The sequence below is a fragment of the Hemitrygon akajei genome, chromosome 22 (genome assembly GCF_048418815.1).
Source record: "Hemitrygon akajei chromosome 22, sHemAka1.3, whole genome shotgun sequence".
Lineage (NCBI taxonomy): Eukaryota > Metazoa > Chordata > Chondrichthyes > Myliobatiformes > Dasyatidae > Hemitrygon > Hemitrygon akajei.
Genome location: NC_133145.1, coordinates 40,963,312 through 40,985,074, shown reverse-complemented (window position 1 = coordinate 40,985,074; position 21,763 = coordinate 40,963,312). Strand labels below are relative to the sequence as shown.

The window sequence follows — 21,763 nt, the reverse complement described above, 5'->3', positions numbered from 1 at the left end:
TCAGAGGCACCAAAATTCATAGCTCCACTGTCAGCTGACTAGAGACATTGTTTGTCACTGATCAACTTGGGCAGCCAATATGATCAACTATAGACAGTGGTTCACTATGGTTTTCTGTGTAGGGACTGTAGTGCTTTCACTATTCAAATTCAGATTGATTTATCTCATAAACATAGAAACATACAAAGAAATGTGTTGTTTGAGTTCACAACACAACCCAAGGATGTGCTGGGGCAGAAAGACTGCAAGTGTCGCCACCATAACATGCCCATCATATTCACAGAACACAAACAACATCACTAAACAAAGCTCATCTTATTTCAAGTCAAATTAGAAGGCGAGAAGGCATTTTCTAAAAAGAAAAATTACTTGTGAAACAATGAACTACAAAGAGGGAAACTACTTTAATCCTCTCAGAATGAGTAATACACCAGCATTTCACATTTTAGTTGTTTAGCTATTCCTGAGTAGTCCAGAAAAATTCTACTCTTAGACTATAGGACATAGGCCATTTGGCCCATCGAGCCTGCTCTGCCATTTCATCATGGCTGATCCCGGATATCATTCAACTCCATAGACCTGCCCTCTCACCATATCCCTTGACGTCTCAACCAATCAAGAATCTATCAACTTCCACTTTAAACATATCCACGGACCTGGCCTCCACAGTTATTGGCAGTGTATTCCACAGATTCACTATTCTCTAGCTAAAAAAAATCCTTCTTACCTGTGTTCCAGAAGGTCACCCACCATCTCTGACCCCCCCCCCCCCCCCGCTAAATTTGAGGCTGTGCCCTCTAGTTCTGGATATCCCCACCAGAGGAAACATCCTCTCCATTTCTACCTCATCTAGTCCTTTCAACATTCAGTAGATTTCAATGAGAACTTCACATGTTGTTCTAAAGTTCCAGTGAATATAGGCCCAAAGCTGCCAAACGCTCCTCATATGTTAACTGTTTCATTCCTGGAATCATCCTCATGAATCTCCTCTGGACTCTCTCTCCAATGACAATACATCCTTTCCGAGATAAAGGGTCCAAAACTATTGACAATACTCCAAGTGCAGCCTGACTAGTGTCTTATATAGCTTCAGCATTATTTCCCTGTTTTTATATTCTATTCCCCCTGAAATAAATGCCGACATTGCATTTGCCTTCTTTACCACAGACTCAACCTGTGAATTAACCTTCTGGGAGTCTTGCATGAGGACTTCTAAGTCCCTTTGCACTACTGATGTTTGAATTTTCTCCCCATTTAAATAACAGTGTGCACTATTGATCCTTTTACCAAAATGCATTATCATACATTTCCCAATACTGTATTCTATTTGCCACTTTTTTGCCCATTTTTTCTATTTGTCTTGCTGCAATAGCATTGCTTCCTCAGCACAACATACCCCTCTGCCTATCTTCATATCATCTGCAAACTTTGTCACAAAGCTATAATTTCCACTCTCTAAATCACTGACAAACAATGTGAAAAGTAGTGGTCTCAACACTGATCCAGGGAACACCACCCGTCACTGAGAGCCAACCAGAAAAGGCCCCCTTTTATTCCCACTCACTGCCTCCAGCCTGTCAGCCATTCCTCTAACCATGCCAGCATATCTCCTATAAACACCATAAGATTTTATCTTGTTAAACAGCATCATGTGAGGAACCTTATCAATTGACTTCTGAAATCTAAGTAAATAACATCCACTGCCTCTCCTTTCTCCACCCTGCTCATTACTTCCTTGAAGAACTCTAACAGATCGGTCAGGCAAGAATTCCCTTTACAGAAACCATGCTGACTTTTGACTTATTTTACCATTAGTCTCCAAGTACCCCGAAACCTCATTCTTAATATTGAACTCCAACACTTGCTCAACCACTGAGGTTAAGGTTAACTGGCCTATAATTTGGCCTCTTTTGTCTTCCTCTCCCCTTAAAGAGTGGAGTGACATTTGGAATTTTCCAGTCCTCCAGGACCATGCCAGAATCAAGCGATTCTTATAAGACCATGACCAATGCATCTGTCATCTCTTCAGCAACCTCTTTCAGGACTCTGGGATGTAGTCCATCTGGTCCAGTGACTTATCCCCTAAGACCTTTCAGTTTGCCTAGCACTTTTTCCTTTGTAATAGCAATGGCATTCACTTCTATTCCCTGACACAAATGGACCTCTGGCTAGTGTCTTCCACAGTAAAGACGAAGCAAAATACTTAAGTTCATCTGCCATTTCTTTGTTCCCCATTACTAACTCACCAGCATTTTTTTCCAGTGGTCCAATATCAACTCTCACCTCACTCTTACTCTTTAGTTGCCTGCTGTTAGATTTTAAAAGCCTCCCAGTCACCCAACTTCCCTCTCACTTTTGCTACCTTATATGCCTTTTCCTTGGCTTTCATGCAGTCTTAACTTTCCTTGTCAGCCACAGTTGCCTACCCCTGCCATTTGAGAACTGTTTCTTCTGCCGCTTGTGATCTAATCCTAGAAACCTCAGCCACCTCTGTTCTGCCGTCATCCCTACCAGTATCTCCCTCCAATCCAGCTGGGCAACCTCCTCTTTCATGCCTCTATAATTCCCTTTATTCCAGTGATACATAATGCCTCTCCCTCTCAATTTACAGTATAAATTCAATATTATGATCACTGCCTCCTAAAGGTTACTTTACACTGAGCTAATAAAAACTGGTTTATTACACAACACCTAATCTCAGATAGCCTTTCTCTGAGTAGGCTCAAGCACAAGCTGCTCTAAAAAGCCATCTCATAGTCATTCAACAAATGCCCTCTATTGTGATCTGACACCAACCCGATTTGCCCTAATCACCTTGCATACTGAAGACCCTCATGACAATTGTAACATTATCCTTATTACATGTCCTTTCCGGCTCCCTTTGCAATCTCAGCCCCTATCTTGGCTACTATCTGGAGGCTTATATATGATTCCCATAATGTTTTTTTTTTACTGTTGCCTCTTTTGAATGGTCTTCCATGGTGCGAGCTTCGGAAAATCGTTCATCACTGGGTTAGAAACGCGTGAGTTATGGTCAAGCCTACATGTGAATGAGCTTCCATAACATTTTGTGCAGACCCCAGTAAATTCAGATTAGCAACATTTCCTCCACAATATCCATCAGCACGTGCACATGTGCTTGGCCCTCTGCTCTACTTGCTTTATACTTATGACTGAGACTAAGCACAGTTCCAGTGCTGTATTCAAGTTTGCTGATGACAATATTGTCTAAGGCCAAATCAAAGGTGGTGATTAATCAGCATATAGGAGGGAGATTGAAAATTTGGCTGAATGGTGTCATAACAACAATTTCTCACTCAATAACAGCAAGACCAAGGAAGACAACAGCAAGACTTCAGGAGAAGGAAATCAGAGGTAATGAGCCAGTAATCATTGGTAGATCAGGGGTGGAAAGGGTTAGTAACTTTAAATTCAGAGGTCCTGCCCTGGGCCCCATACATAAGTCCACTACAAAGAAAGCACAGAGGTGTCTCTAATTCTTTGGGGTTTTGTGGAGATTTGACAAGACATCTGAAACTTCGACTAAGTTTCTATAGGTGATTAGCAAAGAGTATATTGACTGGCTGCATCAGAACCTGGAATGGAAACACCAAAGCCCTTAAACAGAAAATTGTACAAAGTGTAGTGGATTCAGCCCAGCCCATCAAAGGCAAAGTACTCCAAATCACTGAACACATCTACTTGAAAAGCTATCAGAAGAAAGCAGCATCCATCATCAGGGACCCCCACCACCCAGGACATGCTCTCTTCTCACTGTTGCCATCAAGAAAAAGGTACAGGAGCCTCAGGATTCACACCACCAGGTTTAGGAACAGTTACTATCCCTTGACCATCAGGCTCTTGAACAAAAGGGTTAATTTTACTCAAATTCATTTACTCGATCATTGAAATGATCCCAAGACCAATGGACACAGCTTCAAGGACTGTATCTCATGTTTGAGAAATTTATTGTTTATTTATTTATATAGTTATTTCTTCTTTTTGCATCTGCACAGTTTGTTGTCTTCTGCACTGTAGCTGAATGCCTTAGCTGGGTGGTCTTTCATTGACTCTGTTAAGAGTTCGATATTAGTTATTATTCTATAGATTTGATGAGCATGTCAATAAGAAAATTAACCTTAGGGTTGTACGGGTGACATAAATGTACTTGGAAAATAAAATTTACTTTTAACTTTAAATTCTTATGTATGGCAGAACAAGTTCTATCCCTCTCCCCACCACATTTTTCAGCAATTATTTTTCTTATCAGACTCACTTGTTTTTGATACCATTCATTACAATACTGTGGAGACATGATTAACGTATCAAATGACGTTCCTGAATATTTCCACTTAAGTCAAAATTGACTTATAGATTTCTGATGATGGAGGCGGAGTTAAGATGGCACTCAATGCCGACTCCTTTGGCTGCATCTTCAGAAACAGTTCTTTTCCATCTTTAATATCTTTATTTTTCCCCTTTCAGAGCTCTTTTGAAGGCTCTGACCTCGAGTTACATGCAGACTTCGGTTCTTTGCAGGAATGGGACCCATTCCACTTTCAGGACTGACTGCTGTTTGGCATGCCAAAGGTTCGGCCTGAGAGTCTGGCTCATATTTGGAAGCCTAAGATCTCGGGGCTCTGGAGATGGGCGGATTGAGGGTTGGTGTCATGCCAGAAGACCTGTGTGTCATCAGGGGAGTTGGAAAATCTACTGCTGTGGGCCCCAAGACTCAAGATCTTTGTGTTCTTCAGGCACAGAGCTTGAAAGAAGCAACGCAACAGGCTTTTAACACCGTAAACCAGCAAACTGAAGTCTCCCCGCTTGCTGGGAAAACGGAGACACCTCCCTCTCCCTTATTAGGGAGAGAGAGAACCTATGGTATGTCGAATGCCGGATGAAACGCGAAGTCTTTGGGGTAACTGCAAGTATGTGTATTTGCTATTGCCTTGCTCACGCTTGAGTGCTCGGTGCCAGTGCTGATGCTTACTGTTTTTTTGCCAGGGGGGGGGGGGGGATCTTGGGGTTCTCACATTTAACTGTTGTTCATTCTTTGGGCACTTCTGTTTCGTAGATGTTTGCGAAGAAAAAGCATTTCACGATGTATATTTTATACGTTTCTCTGATGTTAAATTGAACCTTTGAAAACAGACCCTATCCATTACCTGGGGATGGTCTGTAAATGTTCAATGAAGGCATAAACTATTCGTGTGGACAATCCCCAGAAGTATCTCTGATCTAATCATCATTTGTTTCTATTAATGGGCCTGACAATTCAAGTGGCAAGAGCTCCATTCCAATTTCCTCAATAATATTGCAAACCTTACCAGCTACAATATACAATGTCAATTAGTGACATTTTCACAAACTCTAAGCACTTTATTTGAGCTTCAAGAGCACTACTAAGTTACTTACCATCAAAATTCCCAAAAGTTCAACAAATGGCTCACCTCCCTGCTCCACATTTGTAACTCTAAAGTCAATATTGTGATGGGAGTACTGACCATGTCTTAACGGTGCAACTGAAACCATACTCAAGCTCAGCTGCTCACTGTTTCACCCATTACACCATATCAACTTTGCTGCAGCCACCATTTCCAAAGTCAACTGCTAGTATTCAACTGTTGCCAGTTATGCAAGGGTGGAAGCAGATGCAAGCTCGGGGGTGCTGAATGACAAGTAGCAGTATCATGGAAGTCCATGTAATCCAATGGCAAGCTTAATTTCAAATTACACTGGAATGCATCTTCCCCATCCCCCCCAACAATCTGTAATTTACTAATTATTTAAAGCAAATTATTTAATCCTCCTCCCCATCTCCAATATCAAATTCGTTTGCAAATCAAGGTGTAAAACACCCAACTTTGTCTGCTGCCAGAGACCACATGGGTGTGTTCCAGTAAAGGCATAGCAGTGGGAGAGAAGGGGAAATGGGTAGGGTCTCAGCAGTACACCGCCTGAGGACATGTTGTTCCCAAAGCTTCATTACACTTGTCCGGAGGGTTGGGTAGCTACTCCAACTAAACATTGCCGCATTATGTATCTCCTGCAGGTTCACCACATCAACTCACCAAACTCTTGTCACCAAGACAAGACCATCTTAGTGACCATCTCTAATTTTAGTTCTTAGGTCAAAATTCTAATTTTGTGATGGTAATCAGAGATGAACAGAAAACTGTGCAGATGGGTGCAACTAAGGGCCAATCTTCTGAGACTGGAAGAGCTTAATTTGCTATCTAAATGTCAGGAGTACTTTGGTTTCTTAATAAATAAATCCCTTCTATGGGACTAATGTCATATCTTTATTACATAAAAAATTAGAAAAAATCAGATTCATATACTCCATTGAAGATACAATATTTTATGAAAATCTAAAATAAAACTGTAAACAGCTTAAGTGGAGTTAGCAGAAAAGGAAATTTTTTTGTTTAAATAAGCAACACCAAAAATGACTAACATTCATGATAATGTGACCTTTAAGAATTATTTAAACAGGTTGAATCTTTATATATGTATACACATACACAGTGCCTATAAAAAGTATTTACCCTCCTTGGAAGCTTTCATGTCTTATTGTTTTTCAATACTGAATCACAGCAGATTTAATTTGCCTTCTTTGACACTGATAAACAGAAAAGACTCTTTCATGTCAAAGTGAAAACAGATCCTCAAAATTATCTAAATTAGTTAGAAATATAAAACACAAAATAATTGATTGCACAGATTTCACCCCTTCAAGTCAATATTTAGTAGATGCACCTTTGGCAGCATTTACAGCCTTGAGTCTGTGTGGATAGGTCTCTATCAGCTTTGCACATCTGGACACTGCTATTTTTCCTCATTTTTCATCACAAAATTGAAGTCCTGTCAGCCCTTTTCAAGTCCAGCCACAAATTCTCAATTGGACTGAGGTCTGGACTCTGAACTGGCCACTCCTAGATATTAACTTTGATGTTTTTAAACCCATTCCGGTGTACCTTTGATTTTATGCTTGAGGTCACTGTCTTGCTGGAAAAACAAATCTTCTCCCAAGTCTCAGTTTTCTTTCAGACTATCAGGTTTTCCTCCAGGATTTCCCTGTATTTTGCTGCATTCACTTTACCCTCTGCCTTCACAACCCTTCCAGGGCCTGTTGCAGTAAAGCATTCAGCCACCACCATGCTTAACAGTAGAGATGGTGTGGTTTTGGTGATGTGTGTTGTTTGGCTTATGCCAAACACAGCATTTAGTCTGATGGCCAAAAAGCTTAATTTTGGTTTCATCAGATCATAGAACCTTCTTCCAGCTGACTTCAGAGTCTCCCACATGCCATCCCACAAACTTTTACCAAAATTTTTCACCAGCAGTTGTTGTACGTGCAGTCTCTCCTGTCTCAGCCACTGAAGCTTGTAACTCCACCAGAGTTGTCATAGGTCTCTTGGTGACCTCCCTCACTAATCCCCCTCTTGCACAGTTACTCAGTCTGCTCTAGGCAGGTTTACAGCTGTGCCATATTCTTTCCATTTCTTGATGATTGACTTAACTGTACTCCAAAGGATATTCAGTAACTTAGAAATTTTCTTGTATGCATCTCCCAACTTGTGTTTTTCAATAACCTTTTCGTGGAATTGCCTGGAGTGTTCTTTTGTCTTCATGATATAGGTTTTGCCAAGACACTAACTCACCAGCAGCTGGGCCTTTCAGATACAGGTGTATTTTTACTACAACCAATTGAAACACCTTGATTGTGCACAGGTCTCCAAAAGCAGATCCCCATTTAACTAATCACATGACCTCTAAAACCATTTGGTTGCACCAATGATGATTTGGTGTGTCATAGTAAAGGAGGCGGCGGTGAATACATACAATAAATTATTTTGTATTTTTATATTTGTAATTAATTAGGATCACCTTGTAGAGATCTGTTTTCACTTTGACACGAAAGAGTTGTTCTGTTGATCAGTGTCAAAAAAGCCAAATTATATCCATTGTGATTCAATGTTGTGAAACATTTATATATGAACACTTCCAAAGGGAGTGGAGGGTGAATGCTTTTTATAGGGTGTATGCGTGTGGATGTATACACACACAGACATATATAAACACAAACACACGCATACAGGTATGCATGCACAGAGATAGAGCTATAAACACACATAATAATACACACACACCTATATACACATATGCGCACACACACTTACGTGGTTAAACAACAAAGACTGAACATAGAACATTTTGAAATGGAATAGAACTGCTATGTAACTAATAGATGTAATGTGCTACATCTATTAGTAAAAGAGTAAAAGAGATTACTTAGTAAAAGAGATTTCCTGGGGATCATAATGTTTTATCTCATCTAGAGGAAAGCTTGGGGAAGACACGGGCTTTAAACTATCTTGGTGAAGTGATTCAAGGACTGAACTCGAGAACAGAGTTGGGGTTATTTGCATAAAGTTCAGTTTTAAATCCAATCTCCCATAAACCAGAACATACAGACCTTATATTTTAGCTTGTCAAAGTTACCAAATCATTTGCAATTAAGTAAGCAGCAGCAAAATTCCTACAAAGTCATAACCTAAGTCTTAAGAGGAATTCAAAATTGGGAAATCAGCAAGCCACTGATTGGAGGGCAGATGCTTTGGAACAGGGGTACCGAACCTGGAGTCTATGGACCCCTTGCTTATTAGGATTAGTTCAAAGCATATAAAAAGGTTGGGAATCTCAGCTCTTGGGGGGGGGGGTGGGGGGGGGGGTGGAATTGCAGGGAAAGTCACATTGCATATTATCTAATCTCAGGAGTTGCTTTCCCAAATGATTAGGAGCCAAAAGCACAAAACTTAAATTGTCCCAGAAGGGGAATAACAAACTGAGAATAAATCATATATGGAAATACCTTAGATAAATTCAGAGGTGTGAGTCAGTTCTCAACTAGTAATTTAAATAATCTAGTTGATTCAGAACAGTAAATACTGTAATAAAACAAATTATCTTTCCTATAATGAACTACTCTAACTAAATATCATGCTTCTGGAAACATGCATAAGCTTAAACTTTGCATACTGTCTGCATATCGATCCATGCAATTTTCAACTTGTAATTTGGAGACCAACTTATTTTAACATTTGTAAATGGTCTTACTACTTTACTTGATTCTAGTTAATTGGTCCATCAGTTAATCAGGGCAGCCGCTTAATTGAGACAGCTCTTAAAGAACAATTGAGAAATTGCCAGGATTCCCTTTGTTTAGACAATAGACAACAGACAGTAGGTGCAGGAGTAGGCCATTCGGCCCTTCTAGCTCTGTTTACTTGGGACACTGCCGCTTAATTGGGGCAAGAGACTTCCAACTAGCATTAATTGCACATATGTGCGTGGTCATTAAGCGATGTTTTAAAAAAAATGCCAGTTGCATTTGTCTTCAAAAGAAAGTTATTTTTTGTCACACAGTTTGTAAAAAATATGTAGGGAGACAACTCCAAACTATTCTGCTCAATACACTTTCAAGCATTCAGGCTTAAGGATGCCAGAAATGACTGGGAGTGAAAATGTAATGATTTTGCTACTTAGACAAGTTAGGCACTACAAAGAATTAAGCAATCTATTGATAATCACCTTGAATGTTACAATAAAACAGAAGATTTGGAGGATGCAATCATTGATCGCACTGTAATGAAGGCATTCAATTATCTGCACTAGGTGCCAGTGATTATATTGTTTGTGTACACTGGATGAATTCCTCCATCGATAAGTATTTGGAATTAACAGAGTTTCTAGCGTTCCCATTTGACTGGTATCTCAGTTTGTTACTCAGTTCATCTTTTTTTTATACCTTTTTAACTATTTCCATCTAACTTCTGCTAATTGGGGTAGTCAATTAATTAGGCCAAAATTCATTGTTCCTGCTGTGCCCCAATTAACCCGAATCCACTGTAGTTCAACATTTTGCACACCTTTCCTAAAGTATGCACCAGAAAGCATTTTAAAGGTAATGAACAATTTAATTATAATCTTGTATTAAAACTATGGCTTGTTAAATCCAATCCAATGTTTCTAACTAGTCACTGCATTATAAAACCTCATGTTTCTTGAGAAACAACTACGCATTCTTATGGATTTCATGACCTAGTCTCCAGTTAGCCTGTAATTATCAAAAAATTATCTTTGGCATTAATTCTATGCTGAATGTAATTAGGTGCAAATGATAAGCAGACAAAAGTCAAAAGGATCATCAAAAGGTTTAAGTTGTTCAAATACCTTCAAGCCCTCTGTGACTTACTTTATCAAAACACAACTTGTCTTATAGACTAGAATATTCAAACATAGATACACTGGAAATATCCAAACAGAAATCATACAGGAAATATGGCACATTAATGACTAATTAGCCTGTAGAATAAAAAGACACATGAAAACTGCTGATGGTAACAAAATTAACTCCAGTACAACAAACAGCCTTACAAATTGGGATGAAAACTGGAAGCAATGTATAAGATGATAAAAACAGGAAGAAAGATTGTATTTGCTGCTTAAGAAAAAGAGAGCAGAATGTCTGGGGTTAAATAAAAAGAAAAAATACTCAAAATGCATAATTGAGCTGGAATACCAGATGCTATTTTAGGCAAAAACGGGGAAGGAACAGCAAATGGGCAGCGATAATTCTCCAGGATTATTTTATTTCCATTTGGGCTAATGTATTTGCAGTTGAACTAAAGGGCTTCATAATGACAAAGAATTAGTTACAATGAGATTTTTCTGGTCACCAAGGCAGTAATGAGAAGGTACTATACTGAAGAATTAAAAAGATAAAGATAGAATTCAAAGTGGTTACAAAGAAATGGAATTCTCCCAAAAAATCGTAGCTCAGAAATTTCCATTGAAAGGAGATTCTTGAAAAAGGCACAGGAAGTGCGAATGCAAGAAAACATGATGGGCAGAATTATCTGTTCCATTGCCAAGATACTTTAAGGCTTTGGCTGACATCAGTCTGTCTGGATAACAAATTGTTAAACACGCCCAAGAAGCGTAAATAACAGGTTATTTTGGATACATTAATGATAACAAAAATGCCACATCCTTATACGTGACTTCTCTCTTGTGGTGTCGCAATTCTGTCCTCTGTCTGGGCTTATTACAGCTAAAATAAAGTATCATCAGACATAATATTGCACAAAAAAAAACTTTTTTGAAGCCTCCATAAAACCAATTTTAAATTATATGGGACTCACGGACAAAATGCATTTTCTAAAATAAAATCAAACTATACATAAATGAACGAACTAATGGTATATAGCATGGGTTTAGCATTATTTAGAAACATTTCATGTTTACTTTTTAACATTTACTATTAATAAAAGCTTTAGCTTAGCACTACTATTTCAGTGCTACGCCAAGAAAAATTAGGCTGAGGCATTGAAATAGAGTGGATTCCAATTAATTGGGCCACTGGTTAATTGGGGAGCTGCTTATTTGAGACAACTCTTACAGAAAAACTAATCAAGAAAATAGCCAGGATGCCCTTTGTTAATTAGGACACTATGTCACTTAAGTTGGACAGATGACTTGCCAAAAAGGTTCTAACTAGCATCAGTCATGCACATTTGTGTTGCAGTTACACTGTGCTTAGAATGAAGTTTTTAAATAGTGTTAATGGTGTGTGTGTGTGTGTGTCACTGATAAGTTGGCGAGTAATAAGCACCAAGACAATTCAAAGTGTTTTGCTCACTGTGGTTTCAAACATTCAGGCTTGGTGATGCCAGAAACTGCTGTAAGTGAAAACAAAATGATTTCAGTACTTCAACAAGTTAGGCTTTACGAAGAATTAAAGTATTTCTCAACAATCATCTTGAATGTCACAATGAAAATGAAGATTTGGAGGATACAATTGTCGAAACTATTACAGGAAGGCATTCCATTATCTACACCAGCTATCTGCGATGAATTTGTTCATTTAGTCAGTCAAAAGAACGTGGTAGCATACATTAGATAAATTTGTCTGTTGTTAGTTATTAGGAACTAATCTACAGTTTTATAGTACTGTTGCAGTATTGGTGGTGTTCTAATTTTTTCTGTATTTCATTTAAATACATAATTTGTTACTCAGTTAAATGGTAGTTTATCATTTTTTAAAAATAATTTTTTAACTACTTCAATGAAATCAGCTAATTGGGCAGCCGCTCCAATTTAGGCCAAAATGTACCGGTCTCAATGAACCAGAATCCACTGTATTGTCTGATGTTGTGTACTACTTTAGCCCTTTAAGAATAAAACCCTTAGAATTTCAAATAAAAATAATGATTCTGTGAAGACTGCAGGGCAGATTAAAAAATGTACTATTGTACAGAGAAGAGGTGGCGGCTGCAAGCCCAAGGGTAATGCAGTGGAAAATGAGGATCCATTAAGTATGTCGCATTGATTTTGTAAATTATGGCTTTAAAAGAAAACATTATGGAATTGTGGGCCCTTAACCTCTGAAAGCAGATGGACAGGTCAGGTTACATCTACAATTGGAAAAGATGTGGCATAATGCCAATGATTACTCAAAATAAATTACAAGTAGGGTGAGCTGTAATATAAGACAGAATATGAATGACATCAGCATATCTATATATCCATATGCTAAGTAGCGAGAGCAAATGCTGAAATTTGCACACAGTGAGCTACCTTTGCAGAGGGTAAATGTTTGACAGATGAACCAAATTTGTCAATTTTAATTGTTTCAATTGCTGGTGGACCTCAAGAGTTATTTGGTGTCCTGGAAGATTTATGATGATGTATTACTTTGTAAACGTCACCAGTACTCTGAAACAAAAAAGTGATCAAAGTGCTGTCTATAATGGAGAGACCAAAAGATAAAAATGTTAAAGACAAATCTGTGCTTGCCCTCAACTGCCTCACATCAGCCATAGGGAAAAATCACATCTTCCCTTCTTTCTGACATTATTCAGCAAATATCTGTGCCAGATTATATAAATTCACAGAATCATGCATTGCCAAATACCTAAATGAAGTGTCTCATCTTTTGTTAGGCCTAATTTCACCAAAAAGTCCAGAATTATATTTATTTACCTGTAAGTATTTTGGAGATAACAATCACTATAGCACAAAAATGCTGATTACCACACATTATTTTCAGCAACAGATGCCAAGAATTTCTGCTTTCACACTTGTTCTATTGTCTACTTATCTAATCAAATTGGAAAAAACACTGGCTGCCAAGTGAAGGTTTCCAAATTACACTAGCTACTGACAAAAAAAAATAACAAAATAATTTTTAAAGTATTTTATAAATCAGCTTCTGTGCTTTATTAAAAGTACTGTGTGTACTTTAACTAGTAAAAATTCCTATTTCAAGAAATAGATAAGACAGATACATGTCAAAACTTTCAAATTTTATCTTTTTCAGGGAAAGAAAGGAAACCAGTCATTTTTCTCTCCTTAATAACAAAAGAAGCAGTTATCTAGGGCCACTCACATATCAACCAACCAACTAAAGATAGCAATACTGAACACCAGACATAGTCACTATATTTGGTTGGAAAGGCCCATGTGCCTATCCACTTCCCCTCCTCCCAATCATTGCAAGACATCTATTTGGTAATTATACCATTTCCAAAAACAGACACTCCAACTGTTTCCTGAGTTTTAACACTGGTGCTAAAACAGAACTAATTTTAGTTGGTGTATCTCACAAATAATTCTAAAGCATATTAGTATTTAATTTTTTGAGTAAACTGCACTCAACTATCCTACTGAAATACAATTAAATACAAACACATTCACAATATTCTTCCTCAATTGGTGCCCAAAGCAGTAATTTAAAGTTCATCATCAGCAAAGAGAATTAACATATATCATTTCCTGTTCCCATAACAAAGTGTGTATTGGGCAAGAATACAGACATGAAACACATTCTCACCATCATTTCCTCTGTAAGGAAAAAACTAATCTAAAATTGTTAAAACTAACTTGTTATATCCCATAGGTGTACTGAATGTGTATTATTAGAATAAATCATCTTACATTGTACTGTTAACACAGTCTTTAAAGCAATCAATGAAAACACAATATGGAGAAAGTATTAAACGCACTAAACTGGATTGTAGTCAATAAACAATAGCTTAAAAGGAAATGTGGAATGTAGAATTTGGCTCGACTGTTGTTTTAACCATGACTTTACCTAAGATTACAAAATGCTGGCATAGACAAATCTGTGGATTCAAAACGTTAACTCCATTTCTCTTTGCACAGGTACTACCTGATGAGTATTTCCAGAAATTTCCATTTTTATTTCAGATTTACAGCACCTAGCATATCTTGTTGATGATTTATGTTACTGGGGATTCTAGACATTTTTTTAATATAAATAATCAGGACAGCAGTAGTGGCTTTAGTTGGCATTCAGATGTCAAATTACAATCAGGAAGTTGCTTTAACATAATAATTCTGATCCCTTTGCAGCCTTAAAATTTCTTATATTTTATAATTTATTTCTGGAGAGCATTATGGTTACCTCTTGAACCACATGCTAGTTTCTCAAATATTTGAAACTGTTGCGTTTAAGAAACAACTTTAAAGCAAGATGCATCCTCTACTTCCCCCCCCAAAAAAATCAGCGGTAAACAATGACACTTATCCCCTCAACTTCATTCCCAAGTTACAGTACAGCACTTATTTGAAAGTGTTTTAACGTTGACCTCAGTATTTGTTGTTTTGCCCACCTCCGGAATACATTCACAGAATTGTGTTCTTAATAGCGAATCCTACTTTGGGTCCATGTCAAATGTCTTCAGCAAATAATTCTGCATAACTCTCCAAATAAGAGATTTAAGGGTCTCACATTAAAACACAGTTCAGATGAGCGCAAACAGCCACATCTGCCTAAAAGTAACCAAATGTAAACAGTTAACAAATTACCTTCATAGAGCATATAATCAAACAGACAAAAAAACACTAGCTTTTTCTCCTAGAAGGAATCATTGTTTACACCAGATACCCATTTCTGACCTGAAGAGTTAGAGAACTGGATGATTCAGAAGGCTAGAGATTAGCAAATGGCAGGACCATGAAGGATTTTTTAAAAAAATGATATAAATGTTAATTTTTGGATTCTAGTGAATTGAAATCCATAACCTCCAAAATTACAATTGCAGAGAAAATATCAATCTCAAAATGGAAATTCATATACTGGTGCAACTGCAAAATGAAAACTATCTCATCCAGTTTTATACTACAGATGTTGCATCAAAACAGATTGGTAAAGCTCTAAGTGACCGCAAGAAAATATTTCAGAATAATTACCAGAAACTAAAACCTTCCTAAATGAGGAAGCAAGACTGAAATTCATCCTGATTTCCAGATAAAACTAAGACTTGGGAAATCTCCCAACATAAATCTGAACTTAGGGAAGTCACATAACACATAATTATATACCGTGAAACAAAAGTGGACAGGTGTATTGAAACATCTTCATTCCCACAGCAGATCACAAACCTTGCAAAAATCTAATTTGGAGGTTATTGGATTTCAATTCAATACTTAAAAATCAGTCAAGAAATTTTAGAACCATCAAGGTGGCCCCTTTCCTGACCAGACTGAATCCTGCAGATGTTCATTAACCTTCATTTTCCAACATGCTGCAACCAAATATGATGAAAGCTTGCTTTTATTCTTTTGTGCTTTAGCTGCCTATTCCTTTTCTTGATGGACATAAAAGACACATCTAATCTGAAGAACGCATAACATTTGTAAAAAGCGGGGAATGGCCAGCTGGTAGAGACTGGTGGTATTAGAATACTCTGTGGCATCAGCTAGGCTGGTATCAGTATTTAAATAAAACTTTCAGGATACTTCTGCTTTTGAGGTCAATTCACCGAATGCAACATCTTTTTGTTCTTGAAAACAATGGAAATAGAATAAATTACAATGATAATGGAATTCTCAGTTATAAATCAAATAATAGAGAAAACCGGTTTTAATAAAAACTTTCTGTCCAACACTGCTATATTCTTGTAAATCATCTGAAGCCATTTTGAATGTTTTATACAACAAATTACACAATACAGCTCCAGGACAAAGAAACAAAGGAATCAAGGCCTTGAGGGGGAGGGGAAATAGCAGGGAAAGCACAAGTCACAACAACAAAAAGACCCTGACAAACACATATTGAAAATTAATTCCTAAATCTGTACTTTTTTAAATATGCACTGGTTTTGATCGATTTCACCACGCAATTTTGAAAAAGACTTGAAATGAGTTATTTTCTGCTATTTGTAGGGAGGGATATTTCCCTATTGCAGTGCAGTCTCCTTGCCAGCACCCAGCCTGCCACACAGAAATAGAGGAAAAGTTTCCAAGATTAGCTCTGTAAAGAAAATGGACAAGAACTGGCTAAACCCAATATCCAGAGATGTCATAATTAGGCCACAAATGACTAAAGAAAAACTAGAATTAAATCCTTAATATTTTAAAAAAGTTACACAGTATATCAAATATCCCTACTTACAACTGTAATAAAATGTTGGGGCCACCTTGATGGTTAAGAAACAAATGGCTTCTGCAATATAATTTTGTCTGTCCACCAAACACATTCTGACCTGGAGCACGTGTGTGACTCATTTCCTGAAACAATGCACACCTTAACGTTTATATTGTTCATAAACGCAAACCAGAACTTAGAAGCTTCCAATGATTAAGTCAAAAGTGATAAACAGTAAAATATCAACTGCAGTAACAATTTTGGTGTTTTCAAACTAGCCCTCCTTGATTTACATAGCAAATTTTAGACGACAGCAATAGGTAAATCGGACAGCATTCAAAAACCACACAAACAAAAATACAAAGACATTCATGGTCTATTCAGAGATCTGCATCTGAGGTTGTTCTTGAGGCAAGGCAAATAGTTGGATAGATTCACACAGCAGCACTAGTCATTGGGAATGGCATGTGGGAGGAGATGCTTCTATCAACAAGTTTCTCCATTTTAGGATAACAATTTGAAATGTCTCTCCCCATTCAGAGTTTAATATAAATTCTGCTGAATATGAACTGCACAAAAACATTTCAACCTTAAGAACTGGCATGCATCATTATTCATTCCACACCGAGGAGATCCCAAACACATGCTTTAATTACAACAGAAGGCCTACTAAAGACAGATTGTGCAGATGCTGGAAATCTTGAGCAACACACAAAATGCTGGAGGAACTCAGCAATTCAGGTGGCATCTATGGAGAGGAATAAACAGCTGACAGCTCGGATTCAGTATTGATGAAAGGTCTTGTCCTAAAATGTTGGCTTTTTATTCCCCTCCATAGATGGAGTTTCTTCAGCATTCTGGGTGTGAAGGCCTACTGGTTACAATTATTTTATGACAGATACAGCTGATAAAATCAACACAAAGGTCGGTCTTTTATACTGTATGAAGTTACTAGTTTAAACGAAATAAAATATCTTCCACTTCTCTTGCCCTTACAAGCTCCTTTCTCTGTACTCTAGTCCAGTGCTATAACATGCCCACTCAGTGGTCATCCAGATCTAAATAGGAATAAGCATCCTTCTAAGAAAAAATGTATTTGCTTCAATGCTTCCAGGCCTTACTGTTCAGTCACATTCAATCAATACCTGGGTTAGCCCCATGTTTTATCCTGTAAAGGCAAGATTCTGTCAAAATTTATACATGACATTGGCAGCAACGCACTAGCCCCCAACATCAAGCAATTGGAGAAGTTTTCTGGCTCGTGTCCAGATAACGCCTATTACAGGCTCAATATTTAAATAATAGACCATTCATTGAGTGTTTTTGGATAAATAATATGCTTAGATCTGAAACAATCTGTGACCACTATACCAATTACCAATGCAAAACAACCGATACTCCTGGCTTACGGGGTTATGTTGTTGCTGCACCAGGAAACAAATTTTATTATTTACTGAGGTCCCATAATCCATTTCTTCTACACAAACAATTACTTTGAAACACTTCTTTAGAAAACAGCAAAGCCTTGATCGCGACTTCTGCAATTTGCGAAAGCTTAGTTCAACCCCATCCTCTCAAATTCACACAGCTTCTATCCCCAGCAGTATTATTACTTCAGAGATCAGCTGAGCTTTTTTTTTAAAATAAAGCAGCTATTTTCGTTACACTCCCATAAGTAATTTGTTGTTCCAGCAAAAATTTATCTGATACTCTTTTCTTTGACGGGTCGATTATTGAAACAGGTTATCTGATGTGGACTCAATCAGTTCTTTCTATATGTGATCACCGGCATTCAATCTTCCCAGATGCACATTTACTGATAGGGAGATTGACTGTGGGAATGACAGTTCATCTTTCTAAATTGTTGCCACATACATTCCACTCTGGGCCAGTGACACATGTCGAGATATAATACACATTGTTTTTTTAACTGGGTTATTATGACCACTATTCTCTCTCTTGTCTTCCTTCCAATATCCACTCAGTTCTTACCCAGGTAAATGTCTCCGAAGGACCCGCTGCCGATTTTCCTGCCGAGCCGGTACCTGTTTCCCACTCTCAGCTCCATGGTTGGGGTTTCTCCTGGTACCCAATGAATGTTTTTGATTTTAACCCGGTTACTGTGGGAAACTCTTAGTTCTCTCCCTGTCTTTCTCAAAGAAGGATTTTCACCATCACTTTTCTCGCTCCTTTTCCAATACGCCCCGACAATATCTGTACCAAACGACACGTTAGAAACTGCAGATTATGCTCCACCAAGTTTTAATGTCATTCTGTCCGCCTGCACGCAGGATTGCATCGGATTCTAATCACTAGCTCTCCCTCTCCCTCTCAGGCTCTACTTCGCCATTACTGTACTGAGACAACCGACTGACGTCATATCCGCCGTCTGACGCCACTGGGTAGGGCGAAGCCAACGGCGGTGACGTCACAAGTCTCTGTGATTGTTACTTCGAGAGAGAAGCTGTTGAATGTGGGAACTGTTTGTGCAATGTTCCCCACTGACTAACCTTAACAGATTACAGTTTCCAAGACGTGATTATCCCCAGTATGACACAGACAAGTGTGTTATCATGAACCATTTGTCCTAGCAAAGCAGATGTACACATTTCTCGGTATATTAGATGCATTTTTGGTCCATCGTGCAAATACAAGAACTAGATGCAAATTTTGTTAATTAAAATTTTATTCTCTGCTCAGCTGATCTCACACCTTGCCTTACCAATAAAGGATGAAATCATCAACCATACGAAAAAGCTATCAGTATAAATATATTTAAAAGACTAACAAATGAGCTGGCAATTCATTCCTACTTTATCAGGGACCCTAAGTATCATTTCAGGTTCTGCAAGGGTGCTTTCCCGCCAAAGGTTAAGGTTTTTTTTCTTGTTTAGTTTCTATAGAGGAATCAAGCAAATTTAATAATATCTTACCATTCAATTCATCTGAATCATCTTTGAACAGTTGCTTTCTCAGAGTTAGACTTTATCTACTGATTATTAAAATCCTGTCTTCCATTTTCAAACAGTTAATCATTCAGCTTGTATAGATATTAAATAGCACTGCCTTCGCTGCTTCAGTTGACTCAATCTGCAAATTGGCTGTTCCATAACTTTCTTCCTCTGAAGTTTTATTAGTGCTCATGAAGTTTTATCCATTCTTCTGTTTGTATTCAAATTGCACCCTGCTCATAATTTTAACTATTTGTCTAAGTTCATTACATTTATGTTGTTTTTATCTGGTTGGGGATTTGATGTATATGTAGCTTTTCAAGAAAAAAGTAGATGATGTTAGAACATTATTTTTCTCAAAAGACTTCTGCAAATATTATGCAATAGAGCTGAGTATGGTACAGTCATTTATTTTCCCAGAATTTAAGATCTTTTGCAAATGATGAAATGTGTAGAGGAATCCTATAATTGTAAAGCTACAGTTTATTGATTTTTTATTATTAAGAAGAAACCCACAAGAGATACACTTCCTTTGTGGTACAGTCTGCGTTTATGCATTTGAACACAAGACAGCCCAAGAAAATCTTAGAAGAGAGAAGGAACTAAGAACCAAATTGCAGAAGCTGAACATTCATTATAATGCATTAAAATCTTTTCTACTGAAAGATCTTTGATCTGAAACATTGATTGTTTGTCTCTCCATAGATATTGCTGACCTGCTGAGTATTTCCCGTTGTTTCTGTTTTATTACAGAATGCATTAATAATGGATACAGACTTAGGTGCATTCAGGACTTTAATTTACTGCTTTCAAGTTCAGAGGTTGTATCCTTTTTCTTCAAAGTGCAGACCCAACAACTCTCAATTCACAAGATGCTTGCAGAACTCAGCAGGTCAGGGAGCATCTATGGAGAAGAATAACAGTTGATGGTTTGGTGCTGGGACCCTTCATACATTCTCCTGAATACGTTGATAAGAAGCCTAAAGATTTTGGGGTGGTGGGGTGAAGATACATCTCTACCAAAGGAGGAGAAAGGCACTCCTCTCCTCCACTAGTCTGCAGGTCACCTGCTTATCACCCCGATCAGGGTGACATGAAGCCATAGGGGCGGGTTGTGGGTGGTTATATGAGCAGCTACTGCATATCACAAGTCCTGGTTATGCGACCACTGACGCCAGACAAACGATCTCTGAAGATTATTGACAATAGATGGGGTTACCCATCTGGTAAAGACACTGCCCAGAATGAAGGCGATAGCAAACCACTTCCGCTGAAGAATTTGCCAAGAGCAATCATGGTCACCAGGATCATATGATAGATAGATAGATAGATAGATACTTTATTCATCCCCATGGGGAAATTCAACTTTTTTTCCAATGTCCCATACACTTGTTGTAGCAAAACTAATTACATACAATACTTAACTCAGTAAAAAATATGATATGCATCTAAATCACTATCTCAAAAAGCATTAATAATAGCTTTTAAAAAGTTCTTAAGTCCTGGCGGTAGAATTGTAAAGCCTAATGGCATTGGGGAGTATTGACCTCTTCATCCTGTCTGAGGAGCATTGCAACGATAGTAACCTGTCGCTGAAACTGCTTCTCTGTCTCTGGATGGTGCTATGTAGAGGATGTTCAGAGTTATCCATAATTGACCGTAGCCTACTCAGCGCCCTTCGCTCAGCTACCGATGTTAAACTCTCCAGTACTTTGCCCACGACAGAGCCCGCCTTCCTTACCAGCTTATTAAGACGTGAGGCGTCCCTCTTCTTAATGCTTCCTCCCCAACACGCCACCACAAAGAAGAGGGCGCTCTCCACAACTGACCTATAGAACATCTTCAGCATCTCACTACAGACATTGAATGACGCCAACCTTCTTAGGAAGTACAGTCGACTCTGTGCCAATATATGGCATGACATTAATGAAGCAAGATTGCTTTAGGATATAGTGTAGAATTTGGTTACACTGATTATAATAGTCATTGGGCTTGCTGCTTTCTGGGAGCTCCTAGTTTACATGCAGCCCACTCAGCTACATTTTTAAAGAAATGAGCCAACTGGGTTTAAAAATAATGTTTCTTAAGCACTTGAGAAGAGCAGGGATACTCCTGTTGGCTGTGCAATGAAGATATGCATCGGACTAACTAATACTCCCCTATCACTGCTGCTGGACAACCGCTAAGATTATACTTTTGGGTCAAGACTGGTCTTACAGCAACCATTATAAAGAAGCTGGAGGACTGAATTGTCTTAGTTCTGTTGCTAGTCTCACTTAGTGTCTCCAACTGATTCTAGTCCACTTCTGACAATCAGAAAACTGCTGATGCTGAAAACCTAGAACAAGGGCAGAAA

General features: G+C 38.1%; 1 protein-coding gene across 3 annotated transcripts in view; it reads right to left on the bottom strand.

Moving 5' to 3' along the window:
• LOC140714652 (casein kinase I) overlaps window positions 1-18,837 on the bottom strand; it is a 49,075-nt gene extending 30,238 nt beyond the window's left edge. For all 3 annotated transcript variants that reach the window (XM_073026073.1, XM_073026072.1, XM_073026071.1), the window contains exon 1: window positions 18,449-18,837. In XM_073026073.1, the coding sequence (XP_072882174.1) occupies window positions 18,449-18,524 (76 nt within the window). In that variant the 5' untranslated portion in view covers window positions 18,525-18,837. The remainder of the gene's footprint in view (window positions 1-18,448) is intronic.
• Between the last annotated feature and the right edge of the window lie 2,926 nt (window positions 18,838-21,763).